An 18,557-nucleotide genomic window follows, 5' to 3' on the forward strand; every position below is an offset into this window, starting at 1 on the left:
AAATGCCCACACTGCCCAAAGCGAGCTACAGATTCAATGCAATCCCTATCAAAACACCAACAGCGTTTTTCACAGAGCTAGAACAAGCAATCCTAAAATGTGTATGGAACCACAAAAGACCCTGAATAGCTGAAGCAACCTTGAGAAAGAACAAAGCTGGAGGTATTACCGTCCCGGATTTCAAGCTGTACTACAAAGCTGTAGTGATGAAAACAGTATGGTACTGGCACAAAAATAGACACATATATCCACAGAACAGAATAGAAAACCTAGAAATAAACCCACAATTATATGGTCAATTAATCTATGACAAAGGAGGCCAGAACACCCAATGGGGAAAACACAGTCTCTTCAATAAGTGGTGTTGGGAAAACTGGACAGCGACATGTAAAACAATGAAACTGGACCATTTTCTTACACCACACACAAAAATAAACTCAAAATGGATTAGTGACCTAATGTGAGACTTGAGACCATATAACTCCCAGAAGAAAACAGAGCCAGTAATCTCTTTTACATCAGCCATAGAAACATTTCTCTAGATATGTCTCCTTAGGCAAGGGAAACAAAAACATTAAAAACAAACTGTTGAGACTGTATCAAAATAAGAAACTTTTGCAGAGCAAAGGAAACCACCGACAAAATGGAAAGGCAACTTACTGAATAGGAGAGGATATTTGCAAATGACATGTCAGATAAGGGCTTAATACCCAAAATATATAAAGAACTTACACAACCCAACACCAAAAAGCCCCCAAATAATCCAATTAAAAACAGGCAGAGGACCCAGATAGACATTTTTTTCCAGAAAAGGCAAACAGATGGCCGACACAGGAAAAGATGCTCAACATCAGTCATCATCAGGGAAACGCAAATCAAAATCACGAGATACGACCTCACACTAGTCAGAATGGCTAGAATCAAAAAGACGAGCAACGACGAGTGTTGGCGAGGATGTGGAGAAACCCTCTGACGGTGGGAATGCAAACCAGTGCAGCCACTGTGGGGAAAACAGTATGGAGGTGCCTGAAAAATTTAAGAATACAAATACCACACATTCTAGTAATTCCACAACTGGGTATCTACCCAAAGGAAAAAGCCCATTACCTTGAAAAGATATATGCACCCCTACGTTTATTGGCTATGTTTATTGGCTATTTACAACAGTCAAGATATGGGAGCAACCCAAGTGCTTCCATAACAACAACAGATGAATGGGTAAAGAAGATGTGGAATATACACACAATGGGATATTCCTCCGCCATAAAAAAAGAATGAAATCTTGCCATTTACAGCAACATCGATGGACCCCAAGGGCATTCATTAGGCTAAGTGAAATAAGCCAGACAGAGAAAGACAATTACCATAGGATTTTACTTCTCTGTGGCATCCAAAACATAACAAATAAAAGCAGAAAAAGAGCTACAAATGCTGAGAACAAACTTCTTCTGGTTGTCAGAGGGGAGAGGCTGGGGGGATGGGCAAAGTGGGGGAAGGGGAGTGGGAGACACAGGCTTCCGGTTATGGAAGGAGTAAGTCATGGAGATGAAAGGTACGGCACACGGCACACAGTCAATGGTACTGAAACAGTGACGGCAGCTACACTGGGGGCGAGCGCAGCATAACGTACAGACTTGTTGAAGGACCATGTCGCACACCTGAAGCTAATGTGATGTTGTGTGTCAACCATATTTCAATTAAAAAAAAATCAGGGTTTCAATCAAGTTGATTTAACGCAAACTAGTGCAAAAATAATAAGGAACCTGGAAAAAAAAAAAGACTGTCATTTTCTTGATGAGCTCATATGATAGGAGAGCTGAGTATGCAAACGAATAATTAAAATATAACATCAGGGCCTATAATACAATACCTTCAGAATGCCACAGGGGATTACAGGAGCGAAACAACTTTTCTGGAACAAAGGAGCAGGAGGGAGGAAAGGAGATCAGACAAGGCTTCAAAGAGGAGACAATATTTGAGGCAAGGCTTGAAGAATAAGCAGGAAGGGGATGCAAAGATATTTCATATTAAAAAATGGATTAATGTAATTTACCGTATTAAAGGATTAAAGAAGGAAAAGCCACACGAGCATCTCATTAGATGCAGAAATGGGGTAGACAAAATTCAACAATCAACTTTTTAAAATCTCTTGGAAATCCATCAACAGAAGAACCAATACCCTGTGATATGCCCCTAACAATGGAAACATCATACATACATCAAGGAAAATCAATAAACAATAGTGGCACACATCAGTGTGGGTGTCAGAAATGAAATCTTGGTTGAAAAAAGGAAGTTACAGAAGAGCCAAGAAGAGAGCATGATTCCATTTATGTAAAGATCAAAATCAGACAGAACCACGGACACAGATTTACCTGGTAAAAGGATAAGGCAAATTCGGGGACTATAAACACAAAATTCAGCACGGTGGCCACCTCCGGGAAGGGCGGGAGGGCTATGTCCTCACAGAGGAGCACAGAGGTCTTCCAAATGTTCTATTTCCTAACCTGGGTGTGTTATTTTGTAGACTGGGCAGATGTGTTTCTATATCTATATATATGGCAGATTCCACATTGGAAACATGTAAGAGAAATAAGCAGAAACTGTCTAAACGAAGAAGGAGATCCAAGGCAGTATGGAATTTAGCATGTTTCTGATAATCATTCGATGAATGAATGAATGAGTAAATGAATGAAAGAACAGATGAACGATCAAGGCCATTTGTAAGCAGAAAAAAATAGCATCTACAAAACATGGGGCTGTGAGAGGGTGTGGGGGAGTTTCACGAGGCTGTACATGGTTTTTGTGATCAGAAAAGTGGTTGTGAGCCCAATTATGAAGAGCTTCATGGGCCATAAAATGGTTTGAACTCTATGCTGTAGCCAACAAGAAGCCACTGCAGGAGTTAAACAAGGGGTGACATCAGATTTGCCTTTTAATTTTTTTAAGTGCTCATTTACCTTTGAAAGGGGGGGAAAGGGCAGAGAGAGAGAGAGAGAGAGAGAGAGAGACAGACAGACAGACAGAGACAGAGAGAATTCAAAGCATGATCCAGGCTCTGAGCTGTCAGCACAGAGTCTGATGCGGGGCTCGAACCCATGAGCCGTGAGAGCATGACCAAAGCCGAACTCAGATGCTTAACCAACTGAGCCCCCCAGGTGCCCCTAGATTTGCCTTTTTAATTGGCATTCTGGCAGCTGTGTGGAGGGCCAGGAACCTGGTCTCCTCTGCTTTCACCAAAAGAATCCTCAGAAGGAAACTGTGTGGCATTTTCCTCTTGGCGAAGGGTGTAGTGTAATGCACTTTGTTCTAAGAACTACGTAGAAATACTCTCAACACTCAAAAACAACAACCTCCACGGGTCCTGAGTGCAGGACGTCACTGAACAGGACTGAATATTGTAAAGCCTTTTAAAGTCGACTATCCTTCAAACTATTAACAAATTTACTAGAACCATCTCTATTTCTCCAGGTCTCTCTTTAGTATATCAAAATGAAACTCAGCTCTGTTTTAGTTAAAGACTCACTGGTACGTTAGACAGTTTGATACAACTTAACTGCTCCGTGAACATAACTATTTGAAAATTGTTCAATTACACATGAACTGAATTATCACCTCATTTGCATGGACCAAAAAAAAAAAAAAATCTATTAATGCTCAGTGGAGCCTGAACCTGTTTGGCTGTGGAACAGGTGAGAATTTATGGTTGGATACTCTGATTGAAGCTCTATTAACGTTCAAGACAGTTTCTTAATGAATTAAGCCTCAACTCATTTGTATGCCCCATCCCTTCTAATGCCTAATTGTGCCTAAATCTGGCCATCCTTGAGTGCTCACGGCACCCTCTGGGTGTCCAAGGGCATCTGCAGTGCTCTGTGCACTGGCCCCGAATAAACCTGGAGCCCCCCCCCGCCCCCCATACAAACACACTTGAGCTGTTTTCTCCCGGGAGCAGCATGACTGGTGGTAAGATGATTAGTTATCATTAAAGGTAACAATTAGCAGCAGATTCGGAGTCTTGCGTTTGGCTCAGCCGTTTATCATGCTTTGTGTCAGGAGATACGACACCATGGCGGCGAAGGACAGGGCAGCTGTGAGTGGCTCAGGCGTCTAAAGGATGGGCAGCGGAAAACTTGACAAATCTGACGTGTAAGAGAATGAAACAAGGCTGGAGATGAGCAGAGGGTTTCCGAGTCACCACGTCTGCCCACACAGCCTTTTCTACCATCCTTCTGATTCGGTGGTGGTTGAGCACCGGTGCCCACGTACCATCAGGTGTCAGACCTGACAGTCCACGTCTGTATCTCCGCTAGACTATAAATTGTCCAAGAGTGGAGATCATCCGTGTTCTTCTGTTATATCCCTAGTGCCCTGCATATTGTAGGGGTCCAATAAATATTTTTCAATGAATGGAGTGAAGGACCAAGTGGATAAAAGAACTTCCAGATATTCTCCTATGTATTCCTCAAATTCTTTCCTCTATGCGTGGTGGCCTCTATCCCACTTACAATAAAATCAGTCCCTGAAAGCCGCTAGCCAGGTCCTCTTGGAAGAGATCAGAATCCACCTTACTGATCAAAACAGCACTGAGTTCCATGATTAATGGAGTTAAACTCTATGGGTCACTTGGGATCAAAAGTGTAAGGTGAAAGTTAGATCATCAGCCTTAGTCTTGAAAATCTCTTTGGAAGAAAACCCTTCTCTCACGAAATCCCATATGGTCACGTTTTGCTTCAGTGTTGGAACACATCGTGGTCTCTGGCTGAGAACCAAAAGTACTTGGCTTATATTTAAAGGCTATGTTATATGAAAGGTTTGTATCTTTAAATATCTGACTTACACCCTGGTGAGTGGGGTATAACACAGATACAATTGAGGGCACAGCAACATCTGACCCCGAACTCTCCATGCACCCGCAGGCTCTGTGAACCCATTGAGGAAAGTCTACCATTGAGGTAGAGCCATTCACTTCCTTAATTCAATGGATCAGGCAGCAACCCTACCTACCTACTAGGCACCCAGAGTCTTGTTGAATAAATTCACGAGCTCTCCATGTTAACAAGAGGTACTTACAATCCATTTGGCCCTTGAGAATCAAGGAAGAGAAGACAGTGCCCAGTGTCTACCCACGGATGAAGATCACACACACATAGGCGCACGGTGGAATATTATTCGGCCATTAAAAAGTTACATCCTGTCACCAGTGACAGCATGGATGTGCCTCGAGGGTGTTATACGAAGTAAAAGAAGCCAGACGCAGAAAGGCCAATACTGTCTGATCTTAATTACACGTGGACTTTAAAAATCTGAACTCGGGTACAGAGAACAGGTCGGTGGCCGCCAGAGGTGGGGGAGGGGGCCCAAGGGCAGGGGAGCGGGTGAAGGAGACCCGCACCAGGGGCTCCCCTGTCTCAGCTCTGCCTCGGCTCCCCAGCCCATGTTGTAGACCATCTCTCAGAAATCACAAGTACTTGACTGCATATTTCTTAGGGAGTCGAGTCTGAAGAAACTTCTCAAATTCCGGTTGATAGACTGACTCCCTCAGCCGCCAACTGTGGAAATCCCCAAAGCCGTTATCATTAGCCTGGTGTTTCAGGAAGCTCATTATCTCGTGCCGTGACAGCTTACCGTCACTGTCACCTCCAGCCTACTCTTTCCTTGCCTTTCTTGTCCTCGGCAAAACTTGAAGACACAGGCCGGGTGATAACCTCTCCTATTCTGACAGGAATCTTCTGACTCAGAGGTGCCTCTGTGCACCTCCTAGAAACTAGAGAGGGCCAGAAGTTCTGTCTTGTCAGCAGGCCGCCCCCAGCATGGGACACGGTCATTCTTCTCATGCTGGAGCCCACCCAATAAGGCGGGAGGGCTGCGTGGGGGTCCCGGGGGTCCCGCAGCCTAAGAGAGCATCACAGAATCCGCAGCTTTTCCCATTAATGGGCATGTGAAAAGGCTCCACCAACAGGCTCTTACACGAGCAAGACTGAAGAAATTAAGAAAGGAAAAGGCCTGGTGAGATTCTGCAGAGATCATCCCTCAGTGCAGCTCAGAATACAGGGTTTAGACCGTCAGGTTCCACTGACAGCCATTTGAGGAGGTCAAGTTGAGCCCTGCTCTCTTCTGGCCCGGCTCCTGCACACGGCTTCTGAGTGATGAGGGTTTCATTCATTCCAACATTCTTATCTGGTAGTTCTGATTTTGGTTCAGTGGCCTGGCTTCCCTTCCCTACCCCCCCTATTCCCCTCTCCCCACCGCCACGGGTCTCCTGAAATCAGCCAGCCCCGGCTTAGCCATCCCGGCCAAGCAGAGGCCTGGAGACGGACCCTGCACTTAACAGCTGGTCCCACCCCCTGGAACTACGTCCTTACTTCCAACCCACGACACACGCCTGAGCTCTGCAGCAGATCCACTGTCTTACCTCATCTGTGATTCCAGCAGTTACCGACGGAGCGGCACAGCACTGTGGACGCTGTGTTAGGAAGTGGTGATTCACTGGGGGGCAGTGAAACAGTCTGTCACCTACCGGCCGCGTCAGCAAGGACAAGTTAACTCACCCCTCTTGTCTCAGCCTCCCCATCTGCAATAGCGGTATGACCGCAATAGCATCCATGTCATAAGGCTGTCGGCAGAATTAAACGCCCATCAGGCCTTTGGAGCAGTTCCTGATGTACAGTAAGACAATGACTGTGAACTGTCATTATGCTCACGGCACGAAATGAGCCTCACTCAGAGCTCATCCGTGCACCGCGCTAGCTACCTGGGATGTTGCTGGAAAATCAGAAGATAGGTATTGGAAACTATTCTCTTCTTCTCCCTATGACCCAGTAAGTCCGCAAATTAGGAACCTCTGTCCCCTTGGAAAGATCGAGGAAAACGTTCCCACATTCTTCTTATTCGCTTCTTCCCACGGCAGGCAAGGGGTCTGGCCGGTGAGCCTGGTAAATGTGACCCTGGGCAGGAACAACGCCAACGCTGTCTGTCTGTCCGTCTCCCTCTCTGCAAGTCACACGTTCCCTCCTGCACTTGAGTCACGTGGCTGCCCAGGTAAGTGACCGCCCTGCTGATCTGATTCTGCCCATTCGTGAGTCTGGGTGTCTGGCTCATGGAGGGACAGAAGCCCCCCCTGCCCTATGCTAAGATTCAGCACAGAGGGTCTAACTCCCAATCATACTCTTGTACATATTTGCCAGCTGGTTCAGAATCTGGAGGGAAGAGAGTTTCGTTAGTAATCTCAGAAAGGAAGGAAACTTCTTGAAAAGCCAAGAGGGAAATGAAGTCATCTCCTAATTTCTACCCAGCCCTCCAACCACATGGCCTATTATCCTGCGGGGACGAGCCACGGTTGACAAAGAAAAAGTAGACTGTGGCCTTGCTGCTTAGAGATGGCGACTGAGTCGGGGGCCTAGATCCCTGAGGCTCCACGAGGGGGCCAAAAGTGGCCCCCTGGAGGACAAAAAGGAGGACACGCAGAATTCATGTGCCTAACCAGAGGAGAAGGGACCCATGCCTGAACCCGGGGCTTGCGACCCCGATTCCCAGACAGTCTCATTTCTCCCTGAGTGATTTGTGTGGTTCTGGAACAACCTGGAGGTCATTAACCTCATTTACTGGCGGCTGCTGCCGAAACTCTTAAGAAGAGGGTATCAATCTCTGGAAATGTTCATAATTAAATATGAAGACACCACTGGCCAGGGACGTAGATGGAGCTAGGAGGAAGAACAAAAGAAAGAAGGCTGAAAATCTCATAAAGGGACAGGGGTGGGGGGGCGCGCCTCTGTGTCCCGATGATTTTCTGAACTCACTTTCTCTGCATCCTAACAGTCGTTAAAATGTATAAAAATGAATATTTTTGAAGCGGCAATACTAAGAATTATCATTGCCACGGTTGCCTGGCAACCCGAGACTTTGGTTATTTTATTTCTAAACAGGGAATGCTATAAACCAGTACCCGGAGTTTGTGCAAATAGTTCTAAATTGATGTTCTCCCTGTAAATCAGGAGGAGATAATACAGCATTAATGTACTTCTAAAGGTTGCTAAATATGCATGTGTCTCTTATACCTCACACATGCGCGTGCGCAAAGATTCTTACAGAGTTTCCGTCAAGTGCGATCTTCAGCAAGTGTCGAGCATTGCTATATTCCTTTGCATTTTTCCTGGAAAATATCTATTTAGTTGTATATTAAGCGTAAATAATATCCATTCGAACAAACTTTCGTCTCCTGGGTCAGCCAGGGGAAATAGTATTGTACTAATCTCAATCCACGGCTCCTTCCCCCTCCTTCCTCCCAGTTTGGGGCAAGAGGAGACCCTCTAAACGGCTACTCGGAGGAAATCTCTCTCAAAGCATCTCCCTCAGGGATGCATGTCCTGGAAAGGCCTTATGAATTTCAGCAAAGAGGTGTGGGCATTTTGGAAAAGCTGCCTCTGTGTACAAAACGTCATTTCTCCACAAGTCACTGACTTGAATGTAAGCTTCCAAGGGCTGCTCATTGGCCTGAATGAACTGCTCAAACGCTGGCACGTTCTGAGTAATGACCTTGGTTCCTGACCTCACCGGGGCCTTTGAGGAAAAGTGCTCCCATTCCAGACCCTGATGGCGGCTCCTTACTGCTTCTGTGGAGTGGAGGCCCCTGCGGTCCTTGCAGTCGGAAGCTGATAACGCCTGCCTCAGGCTCCTCCCGCCTCTCCCAGCAGCTTTACCACAGAGAAGGGGGAGGCTTGGTGATGCCTGAGCCCTAGACGCGTCGGTGAGCGATGCGGAGAAACCAGGAGGAAGTCTTGGCCTGAACCACAGGCCAAACCCGTTGAAGAAAGGCATCGGGCATCACTTCTTTCCCGGGATCGTAACGCAGAGCCGGGTCTCGAGCGGACTCAGAAGAGAGTCTCACGTGCAACGTGAGGGAGTCACAGAAGATGTTCCGTGACCTCTTGTATTGAATGGAAACCAAGATATTATAAAACACCTCGTGTCTGGAAACACAGTACGAGCATCTTGTTGGCTAAGACACAAATAGACATTCGGCCTATTACATAATTACTTCTCCAAACAGGGTAACAATTGAGGATGAAGGTGGATGCTTCAGGGCTTGAAGCAGAGCCGTGTGGCGGGTAAGCTTCCTAAGGGTTTGTACCCCTCGCAGGACCACATCTAAAAGGGACCAGAAATTCTATTTTGAGACACTGGGTGGTGGTCAGAATTTCCAAATCTCGCAGCGCCTGGGTGGCTCAGTAGGTTAAGCATCTGAATTCGGTTCAGGCTGTGATCTCACAGTTCACGAGTTCGAGCCCCGCATCGGGCTCTGTGCTGACAGCTCGGAGCCTAGAGCTGCTTCGGATTCCGTGTCTCCCTCTCTCTCTCTGCCCCTCCCCTGCTCACTCTCTGTCTCTCTCACTCTCAAAAATAAACAAACATTTAAAAAGAATTAAAAAAAAAAAAAAAAAGAATTTCCAAGTCTCTGGAAAGACTGGCCCTACAGATCAGCTGGGACATAATAACGTTTTAGCCAAAGCCAAGTTCACACTGACAGATCCACTGATCTGTGTGGTGGCCCTTCTGGGGGCCAAATCCAGAGGCGTGTGTCTGCAATATTGGCTTTTGGCAGGGGAATTCGTTTCAACGCCTCTGCCTATGTTTTCTCATCTACCAAATGGAAAGACCCCTATGACCTTGGTGCCCAAGACAGCTGCAACGAACATGGGGAGAAAACTTGCAAATGCATCGTCAAAATGCTCAGACTACAACAGATTTCCTGAGACGAGAGTCCCCCAAAGTTAGGGAGTAATCTGTGCAGAACTGAATAGGGGTCTGGAGATGCTGGCCTCTCCCTGCCTTCCCTGCATGCTTTTCTGAATGGCGTCACCACTTAGGGTTGATTTATAGCACTTGGGGTGGCCAGCAGGCCTGTGCCGTGTTAACGGCTGAGGCTGGGAACCCGTTGCGTGCCGTTCTGACATCTACAAAGGCAATATCATTTGCAAAGTCAAAACCATCCGGGGCACACCTAAGGTGCCCACGGGAGCGCCTGGGATGGGTAATGCATCCAAACTCACATTCCAGCTCGCTCACATGACAAATCATCTGATACAGGGATGACAACAGACGAGGACAGGCTATATCCCCACTGTGCACATTCCGGTTAATTTCCCAGAAGCAAACACAAGTAATGCCGGTTCCAAGCGTAGAGTTGTCTAGGGTGACAAACGATGAGGTAGCGGGTTTCTGTGCGTGTGTTGCAGACGGGTGCCGAATGCGGAGTTTGGGTTTCTGCTTTTTGCTGTGAGCAAGAAAGAGAGAAAACCAGAAGGGCAGACAACCTCCCCTCCCTCCCTCTCTCGCAAAGATGAGGCTGACTGCAGAAAGGTGTTTAGTATGCTAACAAAATGCTGCAGAATGTGGCTTTAGAGCCTTGACTGAATTGATAAAGGAAATCTGGGCCCTCCCGCTGTGCTGAGCGCCCCATGCTGTGCGGAGCAAAGGCAGCTAATATATTACAGAGCCTGATGAGGCTGGGGGAGAGGACGGATGGGCGGCTTGGGCTCAGAACCAAGGTCCCTGGGCCCTAAAAAGTGACACAGTCGGCACCCCCACGACTGGCTGGGAGATCTGAGTAAATCTTTGCCTTCTTTTCCCATACCTTGAAAAAGGATAGTTTCTGGTTGATGAATCGCCTTACAAATGTGATTTGCAGATGCCATATACTGAACGTGTGCTGTGGCTGAGACAGAGACACTATTACAGCAAGGGTCTTTTTAGGCTCTTACTCTAAGATGGGCCTGAAGGAGTAGGGGGATGGTAGGACTGGGTGGGACAAGTCACTGGCAGATGAGGGTTTTGGGAAGGATGGAGCTGGCCTGACGGCTCGGCCACCACGTTTCCCAGCACCCCATCTCCAGAAGGGTCCCCACGGTGGGATCACTCTAGGTCTCGAGCAGACACTGAATTTATGTTGAGTCTGTGCTTACTTCAGACGCCCAAACAACGTAATCATCACTCCCACACAGCTAGCATGGAAGGAAGAAAACGGGAACTGAAGCAGACACATGTCTGCAGGGAAGGGGGTGGAGGTTTCCTACTCTGTCAGCCCTCCCAAGGGGGCAGGCGGCTGGTCAGGGAGACTGCCCCGTGTTACCTTACGTTTAATTGAACAAGTGCCCTTGAGCGATTAATAAACACAATCCTTGACGTTTCCCTACATGTTTACAATAGAATTAACTTTAACCAACGGGAAGTTACTTTATCTGAAGTAAAAGTGATTTCCCTGCTTACACTCACTGATTCAACAAATATTTACTGAAATTTCCTAAAAGCATGTGACTCGACAGAAACGACGTGAGAGATACAGAAGTAAAATACGTAATCAGTGACCGCATAAGATGGTGTTTTGGATTTTACTTACATCATGATCTATTATCACCTTAATAGACATGTTTCCCTTTGTGTGGACAGGGAAGGCAACTGAGGCCAGTACCCACCCTTTCTTTCTCAGGTCTGCAACACTGATAGTACCAGTCCAGACCTTTCTTTTTACCCTTTTCTCTCCCTCCGTCCATCCCTTCCTTCCTGCCTTCTTTCTTTTTTAAAAAAAATTCTTTTAAATGTTTATTTACTGTTAGAGACAGAGTGCAACTGGGGGAGGGGCAGAGCAAGAAGGAGACGCAGAATCTGAAGCAGGCTCCAGGTGTCAGCACAGAGCAGGACCCGGGGCTCGAACCCACAGACCGCAAGATCATGACCTGAGCCAAAGCTGGACATTTAACCGACTGAGCCACCCAGGTGCCCCATCTTTTTTTTTTTTTTTAATATTTACTTATTTTTGAGAGAGAGAGACAGAGAATGAGTGGGAAGGGGCAGAGAGAGGGAGACCCAGAATCCAAAGCAGGCTCCAGGCTCTGAGATGTCAGCACAGAGCCTGACGCGGGGCCCGAACTCAAGAACCGTGAAATCGTGACCTGAGCCAAAGTTGGATGCTTAACCGACTGAGCCACCCAGGTGTCCCCGCTCTTTTTTTTCTTGTCATTACAAGTCAAGTTTATTCAACTGCGGAAGTGACACCAAATGAAACTTTATAAACCTTCAACTTGAAATTTTTTTCTCAGGGAAAATGGTCCTCACAAGGGCTGCGAAAACCATTTCTGGGTTTATCCCACCAGGTTTCCAAATTTCAGGAGTTGAGACAGATTGGATTATACCTGCTACTTAAACTCCTAAAGTCAGTCTACGAATGGTCCCCCAGGTGCAGAATTAAATCATGGTGCCGACATCACTTTAGGGCAGAGAAGAAGGAAGACACGAGGACTCATCCCGAATCTCACTCGTTGTCGAACAAATGGCCTGACTTACCTTTTTCCTCCCACACAACAGTGACTTACATTACGCATGATTTTACAGATTAAAAAAAAATGATTCACATACATTTGCTTAATCCTCATGGCAACTCTGTAGGCGTTACTTCCATTAAGTAGATGAGGGTAGGCTCAACCAGATGATTGTCGTTAATTATTGGCCACAGCGTTCTCAATTTTACAAAAAAACGTTCACACGCATACCATTCTGAGGCTCGTATCCTTGTGACGCAGGTAAGAATTCATCTAGAACCATCAGTTTATGGTGAGTGAAGGTTCAGACGGCAGTGAGAGAAGCAGCTGGACCCTGGCGGGGGCCCGAACAGGCAGAGAGCGCCCACCACCATCGCCATGTTGTCCAAGGGCAAAGCTGAATTGGGTGACAGTGGTGACAGGTAGCTCCAGGGTTGGATCATATATGGGCACGGAGGACATGGCCAGTCTTTGGCTATTCCAGACGTAGGAGAGGCTCTAATTTCCTCCTCGTGGAGTATAATGGGAAGAGGGAAAGGATCTTGGAAGTGGAGTCAACATTTGCATGGGAGGTGGGTGGCAATTTCCCAAGCTTTAGGAGCTCTCCTAAGTAGGGCTACCAGATAAAAATACAGGCTTTGCATGCATTACTGGGGGGGGGGAGGGCACACTTACACTAAAAAATTATTTGTTGTTTATCTGAAATTCAAATTTTCCTGGGAATCCTGTATTGTTATTGGTTAGATATGATAGCCCTACTCCGAAGGGAAGGGTAGTTCAATCTTCTGCCCTTTGCTTTCATCACTATGAGGCATCTGTGTGATGGTGGCCATAATCTAGCCATGGCCATTGTGATCAGAGACCCCAACTGAGACAGTTCCCGATTATCTGACTTGATTGTCAGGATTAGAGTCATTTAAGTATCTTCACAGCTTCTGAATTTGGAAGATGACGCGATACGCACTCGTTAGCAAAGGCTGGTTTGGGCACTGAGCTGACAATGTGGTCCACCGAGACGGTCGGGCTGTAGTGTGCCTCTCCCGAGAGGTCACTGGACCAAGAGTCCCACCCCCAGCCCTGGCACCATGCTGACCCCATTCCATTCATCCAGCAGAAGGTCACTTACTTGTAAGGGATGTGTTTGCTGCCGTTGACAAGAGCCAGGATGACGTTGCCCAGCGCAGACAGCGAGAGGCATAGCCCTGATCCTCCTTCCCGATTCTTGCTAAGAGCTTTCACACAGCTGCCGAGATCAATGAGGTGCAGGCGGCTGCGGCCTCCAGACACTGACATGACACAAGAGAAGAGAAAAGTGGTTAGGTTCTGTCTGGCAAACCCTCGTCTGGTAAGCGCCAGAGCTCTTTGGGAACTCAGAGGGAAAAGGAAAAGGAGAAGCAACAGGTCGATGTCCGCGACTTGGCAGGAAACCCCAACAAAATCCAGCTAGGTTACAAATAGCGTGGTCCTCTTAAATTCTGCCCGCCACACATCGCTGACCTAAAACCTACTGACATTCCTCCTGTGACAAGTGAATAATTCCGGTAGGTTGCACTGGAGATTTCAGGGAAGGCGAACGTCCAGTAAGATGACAATAAGGTTTCACCTACATGTCCTCTGGATAGCAGAGCTCTGAAACTGACCGAATCGCATCTAAATAGCCCAGGAGTGATCACGTGCTTTGGTTGATCAGCATGAAGACCCTGACCTAAAGCTCAGCCAGGAATCGGGCTGATAACCAGGGGTAAAATCAGGAAGAAGCAACAACAAGGCACAGAGACAGGGAGAGACCCCAGTATTTCCTGAGTATCTGCCAAGTGCCGGGTGCTGTACAAACATCGGTCTCATTCAGTTCCCACACCAAAACCATACGCTAAAGACTCTTGTCCTTTTTAAAATGTAGATGAGAAAGGGGTGCCTGGATGGCTCAGCCGGTTAAGCGTCTGACTCTAAATGTCGTCTCAGGTCATGATCTCACAGGTTCTTGAGTTTGAGCCCCGCATTGGGCTCTGTGCTATGTCAATGCGGAGCTTGTAATTCTCTCTTCCTCTCTCTCTCCTCCTACCCCGCTCATACTCGCTTGCCATCTCTCTCTCTGAAAAGAAATAAGTAAGCTATAAATAAACATAATATATATTATATTATATTATATTATATTATATTATATTATATTATATATGTATATATATAAGTGAGAAAGCAGAAGTTCAGGGAAGTTAAGCAACTTGCTCATTGCTTCTGGCATAGGTGAAGTAACAGACACCAGGCTGATCGCCTTACATAAAAACAAACAAAATATATAACACAACTGTTTGTAAGACACCAGACATCAGGCAGTAAAGGCCAGTGATCCCTGGGAGGAGGGAAACAAACCAGGGAGCACTACCTGTGTCCCAGCTTACTGCCTTGAGAGTGTTTCCAGGCTGTGCCCCAGGGACAGGGTACTCAGGCGGAATGTGATAGACTACCTGCATCAAGGAGAAGGAGCGAGAGTCCAGGGAGACCAATGTGGCAACTGCTGGAAGCACAGAGTACTGGAGGGAAGGGAACTTGGGGTCTGCAGGGGTCCTCCCTCAAATACCGAACTGAGTACTGGTCAGCACAGGCATATGAGGGAACCACGTGGCTGGAGAGCTAACCACCTGAAAAGATTGGAGGTAATAGCACATGGCACTCACACGAGGCCAGGAATAGTGCCTGTTCCCAACAGCCAGACTGGAAGCCTCAAGATTCACAGGCCCCAGGTGGGGGACCCAGGAGAGTCTCACTTCACTAGTGGGGCACGCTTAGCCCCAGACAAGCAGTAACCAGGTCCCACGTACCAAATCTTAAAAGCAAGACCAGAAAGGGTCTACCTGTTTACAAATAACTACCTCCCAAAACGATGCTTAAGGACATTTACAAAATGCAAAATGTCCAGAATCTATCAAAAATAAGCAGGCATGCAAAGGAGCAAGAGAATGAGACTCATAATGAAGGAATAATTGAAACCAAGAAGAACCGACTGGTAGAGACATTAGAATTGGCAGTGAAGGACATCAAAACAGTTATGGAAGGATTTCAACTGTTTAAAAAGTTGAGTAGAGATGTGGGATATATTAAACAAGACATAAACTGCATCTGTGCGGAGTTGAAAACTACAATGTGTGAGCTGAAAAATACACTGAATTAAATGGCAGATTAGACATTACAGAAGGACTTACAGATTTGAAGATAAAGTAACTGAAACTCTCTAAAATGAAACAGAGAGACAATTTAAAAATAAAAACAAACTCTTAGAAAAAAGAGCTGTAGGACAATTTTAAGTGTCCTAATAGGTATATCATTGGAGTCTCCAAAGGAGAAGACACAGAAGGGGGCACAGGTAAAATATTTTAGGAAATAATGGCCAAAACCTCCCCAAATTTGATGAAAACTATAAACCCACAGATCCAAGAAGCTCCATGAGCCCCAATCACAAGACACATGAAGAAAACTATACTGAGGTGCATCATAATCAAACTGCTTAAAACCGGTGATAAGGAGAAAAACCTTAAAAACAGTCAGGGGAGGAAAGCAGATTATATACAAAGGACCAAAGACAAGGACGATGGCAAATTTCTTGTTGGAAATCGTACAGGTGAGAAGACTGTGCAGCAACATTTCTAAAGTGCTGGAAACTGTCACCCTGAAATTATACGTCCAACGAAAGTCTCATCCCAAGATAAAAGGGACATGAAGGCTTTTCCGGACTTAAAAAAGCTGCAAGAGGGGCAGCGCCTGGGTGGCTCAGTCAGTGGGGGTCAGACTCGACTTTGGCTCAAGTCATGATCTCATGGTCGTGGGACCGAGCCCTGCGTCAGGGTCTGCACTGAGCATGGAGCCTGCCTGAGATCCTCTCTCCCTTCTCCTGTCCCTCCCTGGCTCATGCGTGCTCTCTCTCTCTCTCTCTCTCTCTCTCTCAAAAAAAAAAAAAATTCACCAAAAGCAAACCCACAAAATGAAGAGCTATGGAAATGAAATGATAACTTGACCAATAAATATACATTTTTCCCTATTTAAATCTCTTTGACAGATAATTGACCTGCTAAAGCAAAAATAATGACAGTGTAATGTGTGGGTGAGAGCATGTGCAAAATTTAAAAGTTTGGCAATAGCACAGAGTTTAGAAGTGAAGAAATACACAAGGGCCGTACTGTAGGGTTCTTATTACATACAGAAAGTGCTATCAGATCACGTGGAAGAAGACTGTAATCACTTAAAGGTGTATACTATAAACCCTAGAGCAATCAGGAAATAGTAATTATAGCTAATAAGCCAGAGGATACAAAGTAAAATTATTAAAAATACTCTGTAAGTCCAAAAAAGGCAGGTAAAAAAGTTAAGGGAAAAAAAGAACAGACAAGTTGAATAGAAAATGTATAGGAAAATGATAATCTGGATCAAACCACGTCAATAGTCACATTAAACGTAAACAGTCTGAATACTCCGATTTGAAAGGAAAAAAATGCCAGACTGGATAAACAAGCGAGCCCTAACTATATGCCGCCTATGAGAAACGCACTTCAAATAGAAAGAAAAAATCCATTACAAGCGTTAAGTGGGAAAGGCTATACCACACAAACAGTGGCCGTAAGAGAGCTAAAGTGGTTCTATCGATGTTAAATGAAAGAAACTTAAGACGAAAAATGTGAAGACGAGCAAACAGGAACATTTCATGAAAAGGACGATTGAGCAAGAGGTTCTAACAATCAAAAATATTTATGCATTCAATAACAGAAGTCCAAATACATGAAGCAAAATCTGAGAGAACTACAAGAATAAGCGAGCCCATAATTACAGGTGTAGGTTTCAAATAACCCTCTCTCAATAATCGATACAACAAGTAGACAGAAAACCAGTAAGGACAAGGAAAACTTGAACAACACTGCCAACCAGCTTGTTGTACTTGACATTTATAGAACACTCAGCCCAGCAATGGGAGAATGATATTCTTTTGAAATACACACAAAACGTTTCCTGAGATAGACCATATTCTGGTCCAGAAGCCAAGTCTAAATAAATGTTAAAGGATTCACGTCAAAGTATGTTCTCTGACACAATGGCATTAACTTAGAAGTCCATACAGAAAGATTATCTGGAAAATTCCCAAATATTTTGAACCTCCACGATAAAGCTCCAAATAACCTATGGTCAAAGAAAAACTCAAGATGGAAACTAGAAAGTGTTTTTAAGTGAATGAAAATGAAACACAACACATCCAGGTTTGTGAGATCCCTGAAGAAGGACAGAGGAGGAAACTTACAGCATTAAAGGCCTAGATTAGAAGACAACAGAGGTCTCAAATCAACGATCTCAGCTTCCACCTTAAGAAATAAGAAAAAAAAAGAGCAAATTAACTAATAAATAACAGAAAGGAAATAAGGAACATAAAAGCAGAAATCAATGGAATAGAAAAGGAAAAACAATAGAGAAAATCCATGAAGCCAAAAGTTGGCTCTTCGATAAATCTCTAAGAATGACTGATAGGAAAGGCAGAGAGAAGGCACAAACTACTAATGTCGAGAATGGGAGATGTGGCCTTGCTACAGTTTCTACAGATATCAAAAGGATAATAAGGAAACATCACATCAGTCAATTAGACGACTGAAGAACAGGCAAATATCTCGAATGATACAAAGTACCGAAAGTACTTTCATTCAAGAAGTAAAAGATGACAGATCTGTGTCCATTAAAGAAACAGGATCTGTGGTTAACAACCTTTCACAGGGAAAATTCCAGGCCAAATGGCTGCACTGGTGAATCCAACCAAACACTTAAGAAATGATAAAGTAGCAGAATGGAAAAGGCTATACCAATTCCACACGTCTTCCTGAAAATTAAACAGGAGAGAATATTCCCAACTTACTCTATGAGGCGGGGATTATCCTGATACCAAAACAGACAAAGAAATTACAAGGACAGAAAACTAACGACCAATATCCCTCATGAACATGGACACAACATTTCTGAACAAATTAGAGAACCACATTAAGAAATTGTATCTATAAACATATACAAAGGATTTTATACCATGAGTAAGTGGGATTTATCCCAGAAATGCAGGTTGGTTAACAAAAAAAAAATTAGCCTATCAATATAATTCACCATATTAACAAACTAAAAAAAAAAAAAAAAACAACTATATGATTCACTCAGTAGATGCAGGAAAAATATTTAACAAAATTCAACATCCATTCCTGATAACAATTCTTAGCAAATTATAAA

The 18,557-nt window shown here is 45.2% G+C and overlaps 1 protein-coding gene across 4 annotated transcripts in view; it reads right to left on the bottom strand.

Moving 5' to 3' along the window:
* Nucleotides 1–18,557, bottom strand: part of KIF26B (kinesin family member 26B) — a 464,762-nt gene that overhangs the window by 45,667 nt on the left and 400,538 nt on the right. For all 4 annotated transcript variants that reach the window (XM_042924645.1, XM_042924648.1, XM_042924647.1 and 1 more), the window contains one exon: nucleotides 13,441–13,600. In XM_042924645.1, the coding sequence (XP_042780579.1) occupies nucleotides 13,441–13,600 (160 nt within the window). The remainder of the gene's footprint in view (nucleotides 1–13,440; nucleotides 13,601–18,557) is intronic.

The sequence above is a fragment of the Panthera leo genome, chromosome F3, assembly GCF_018350215.1.
Source record: "Panthera leo isolate Ple1 chromosome F3, P.leo_Ple1_pat1.1, whole genome shotgun sequence".
NCBI lineage: Eukaryota > Metazoa > Chordata > Mammalia > Carnivora > Felidae > Panthera > Panthera leo.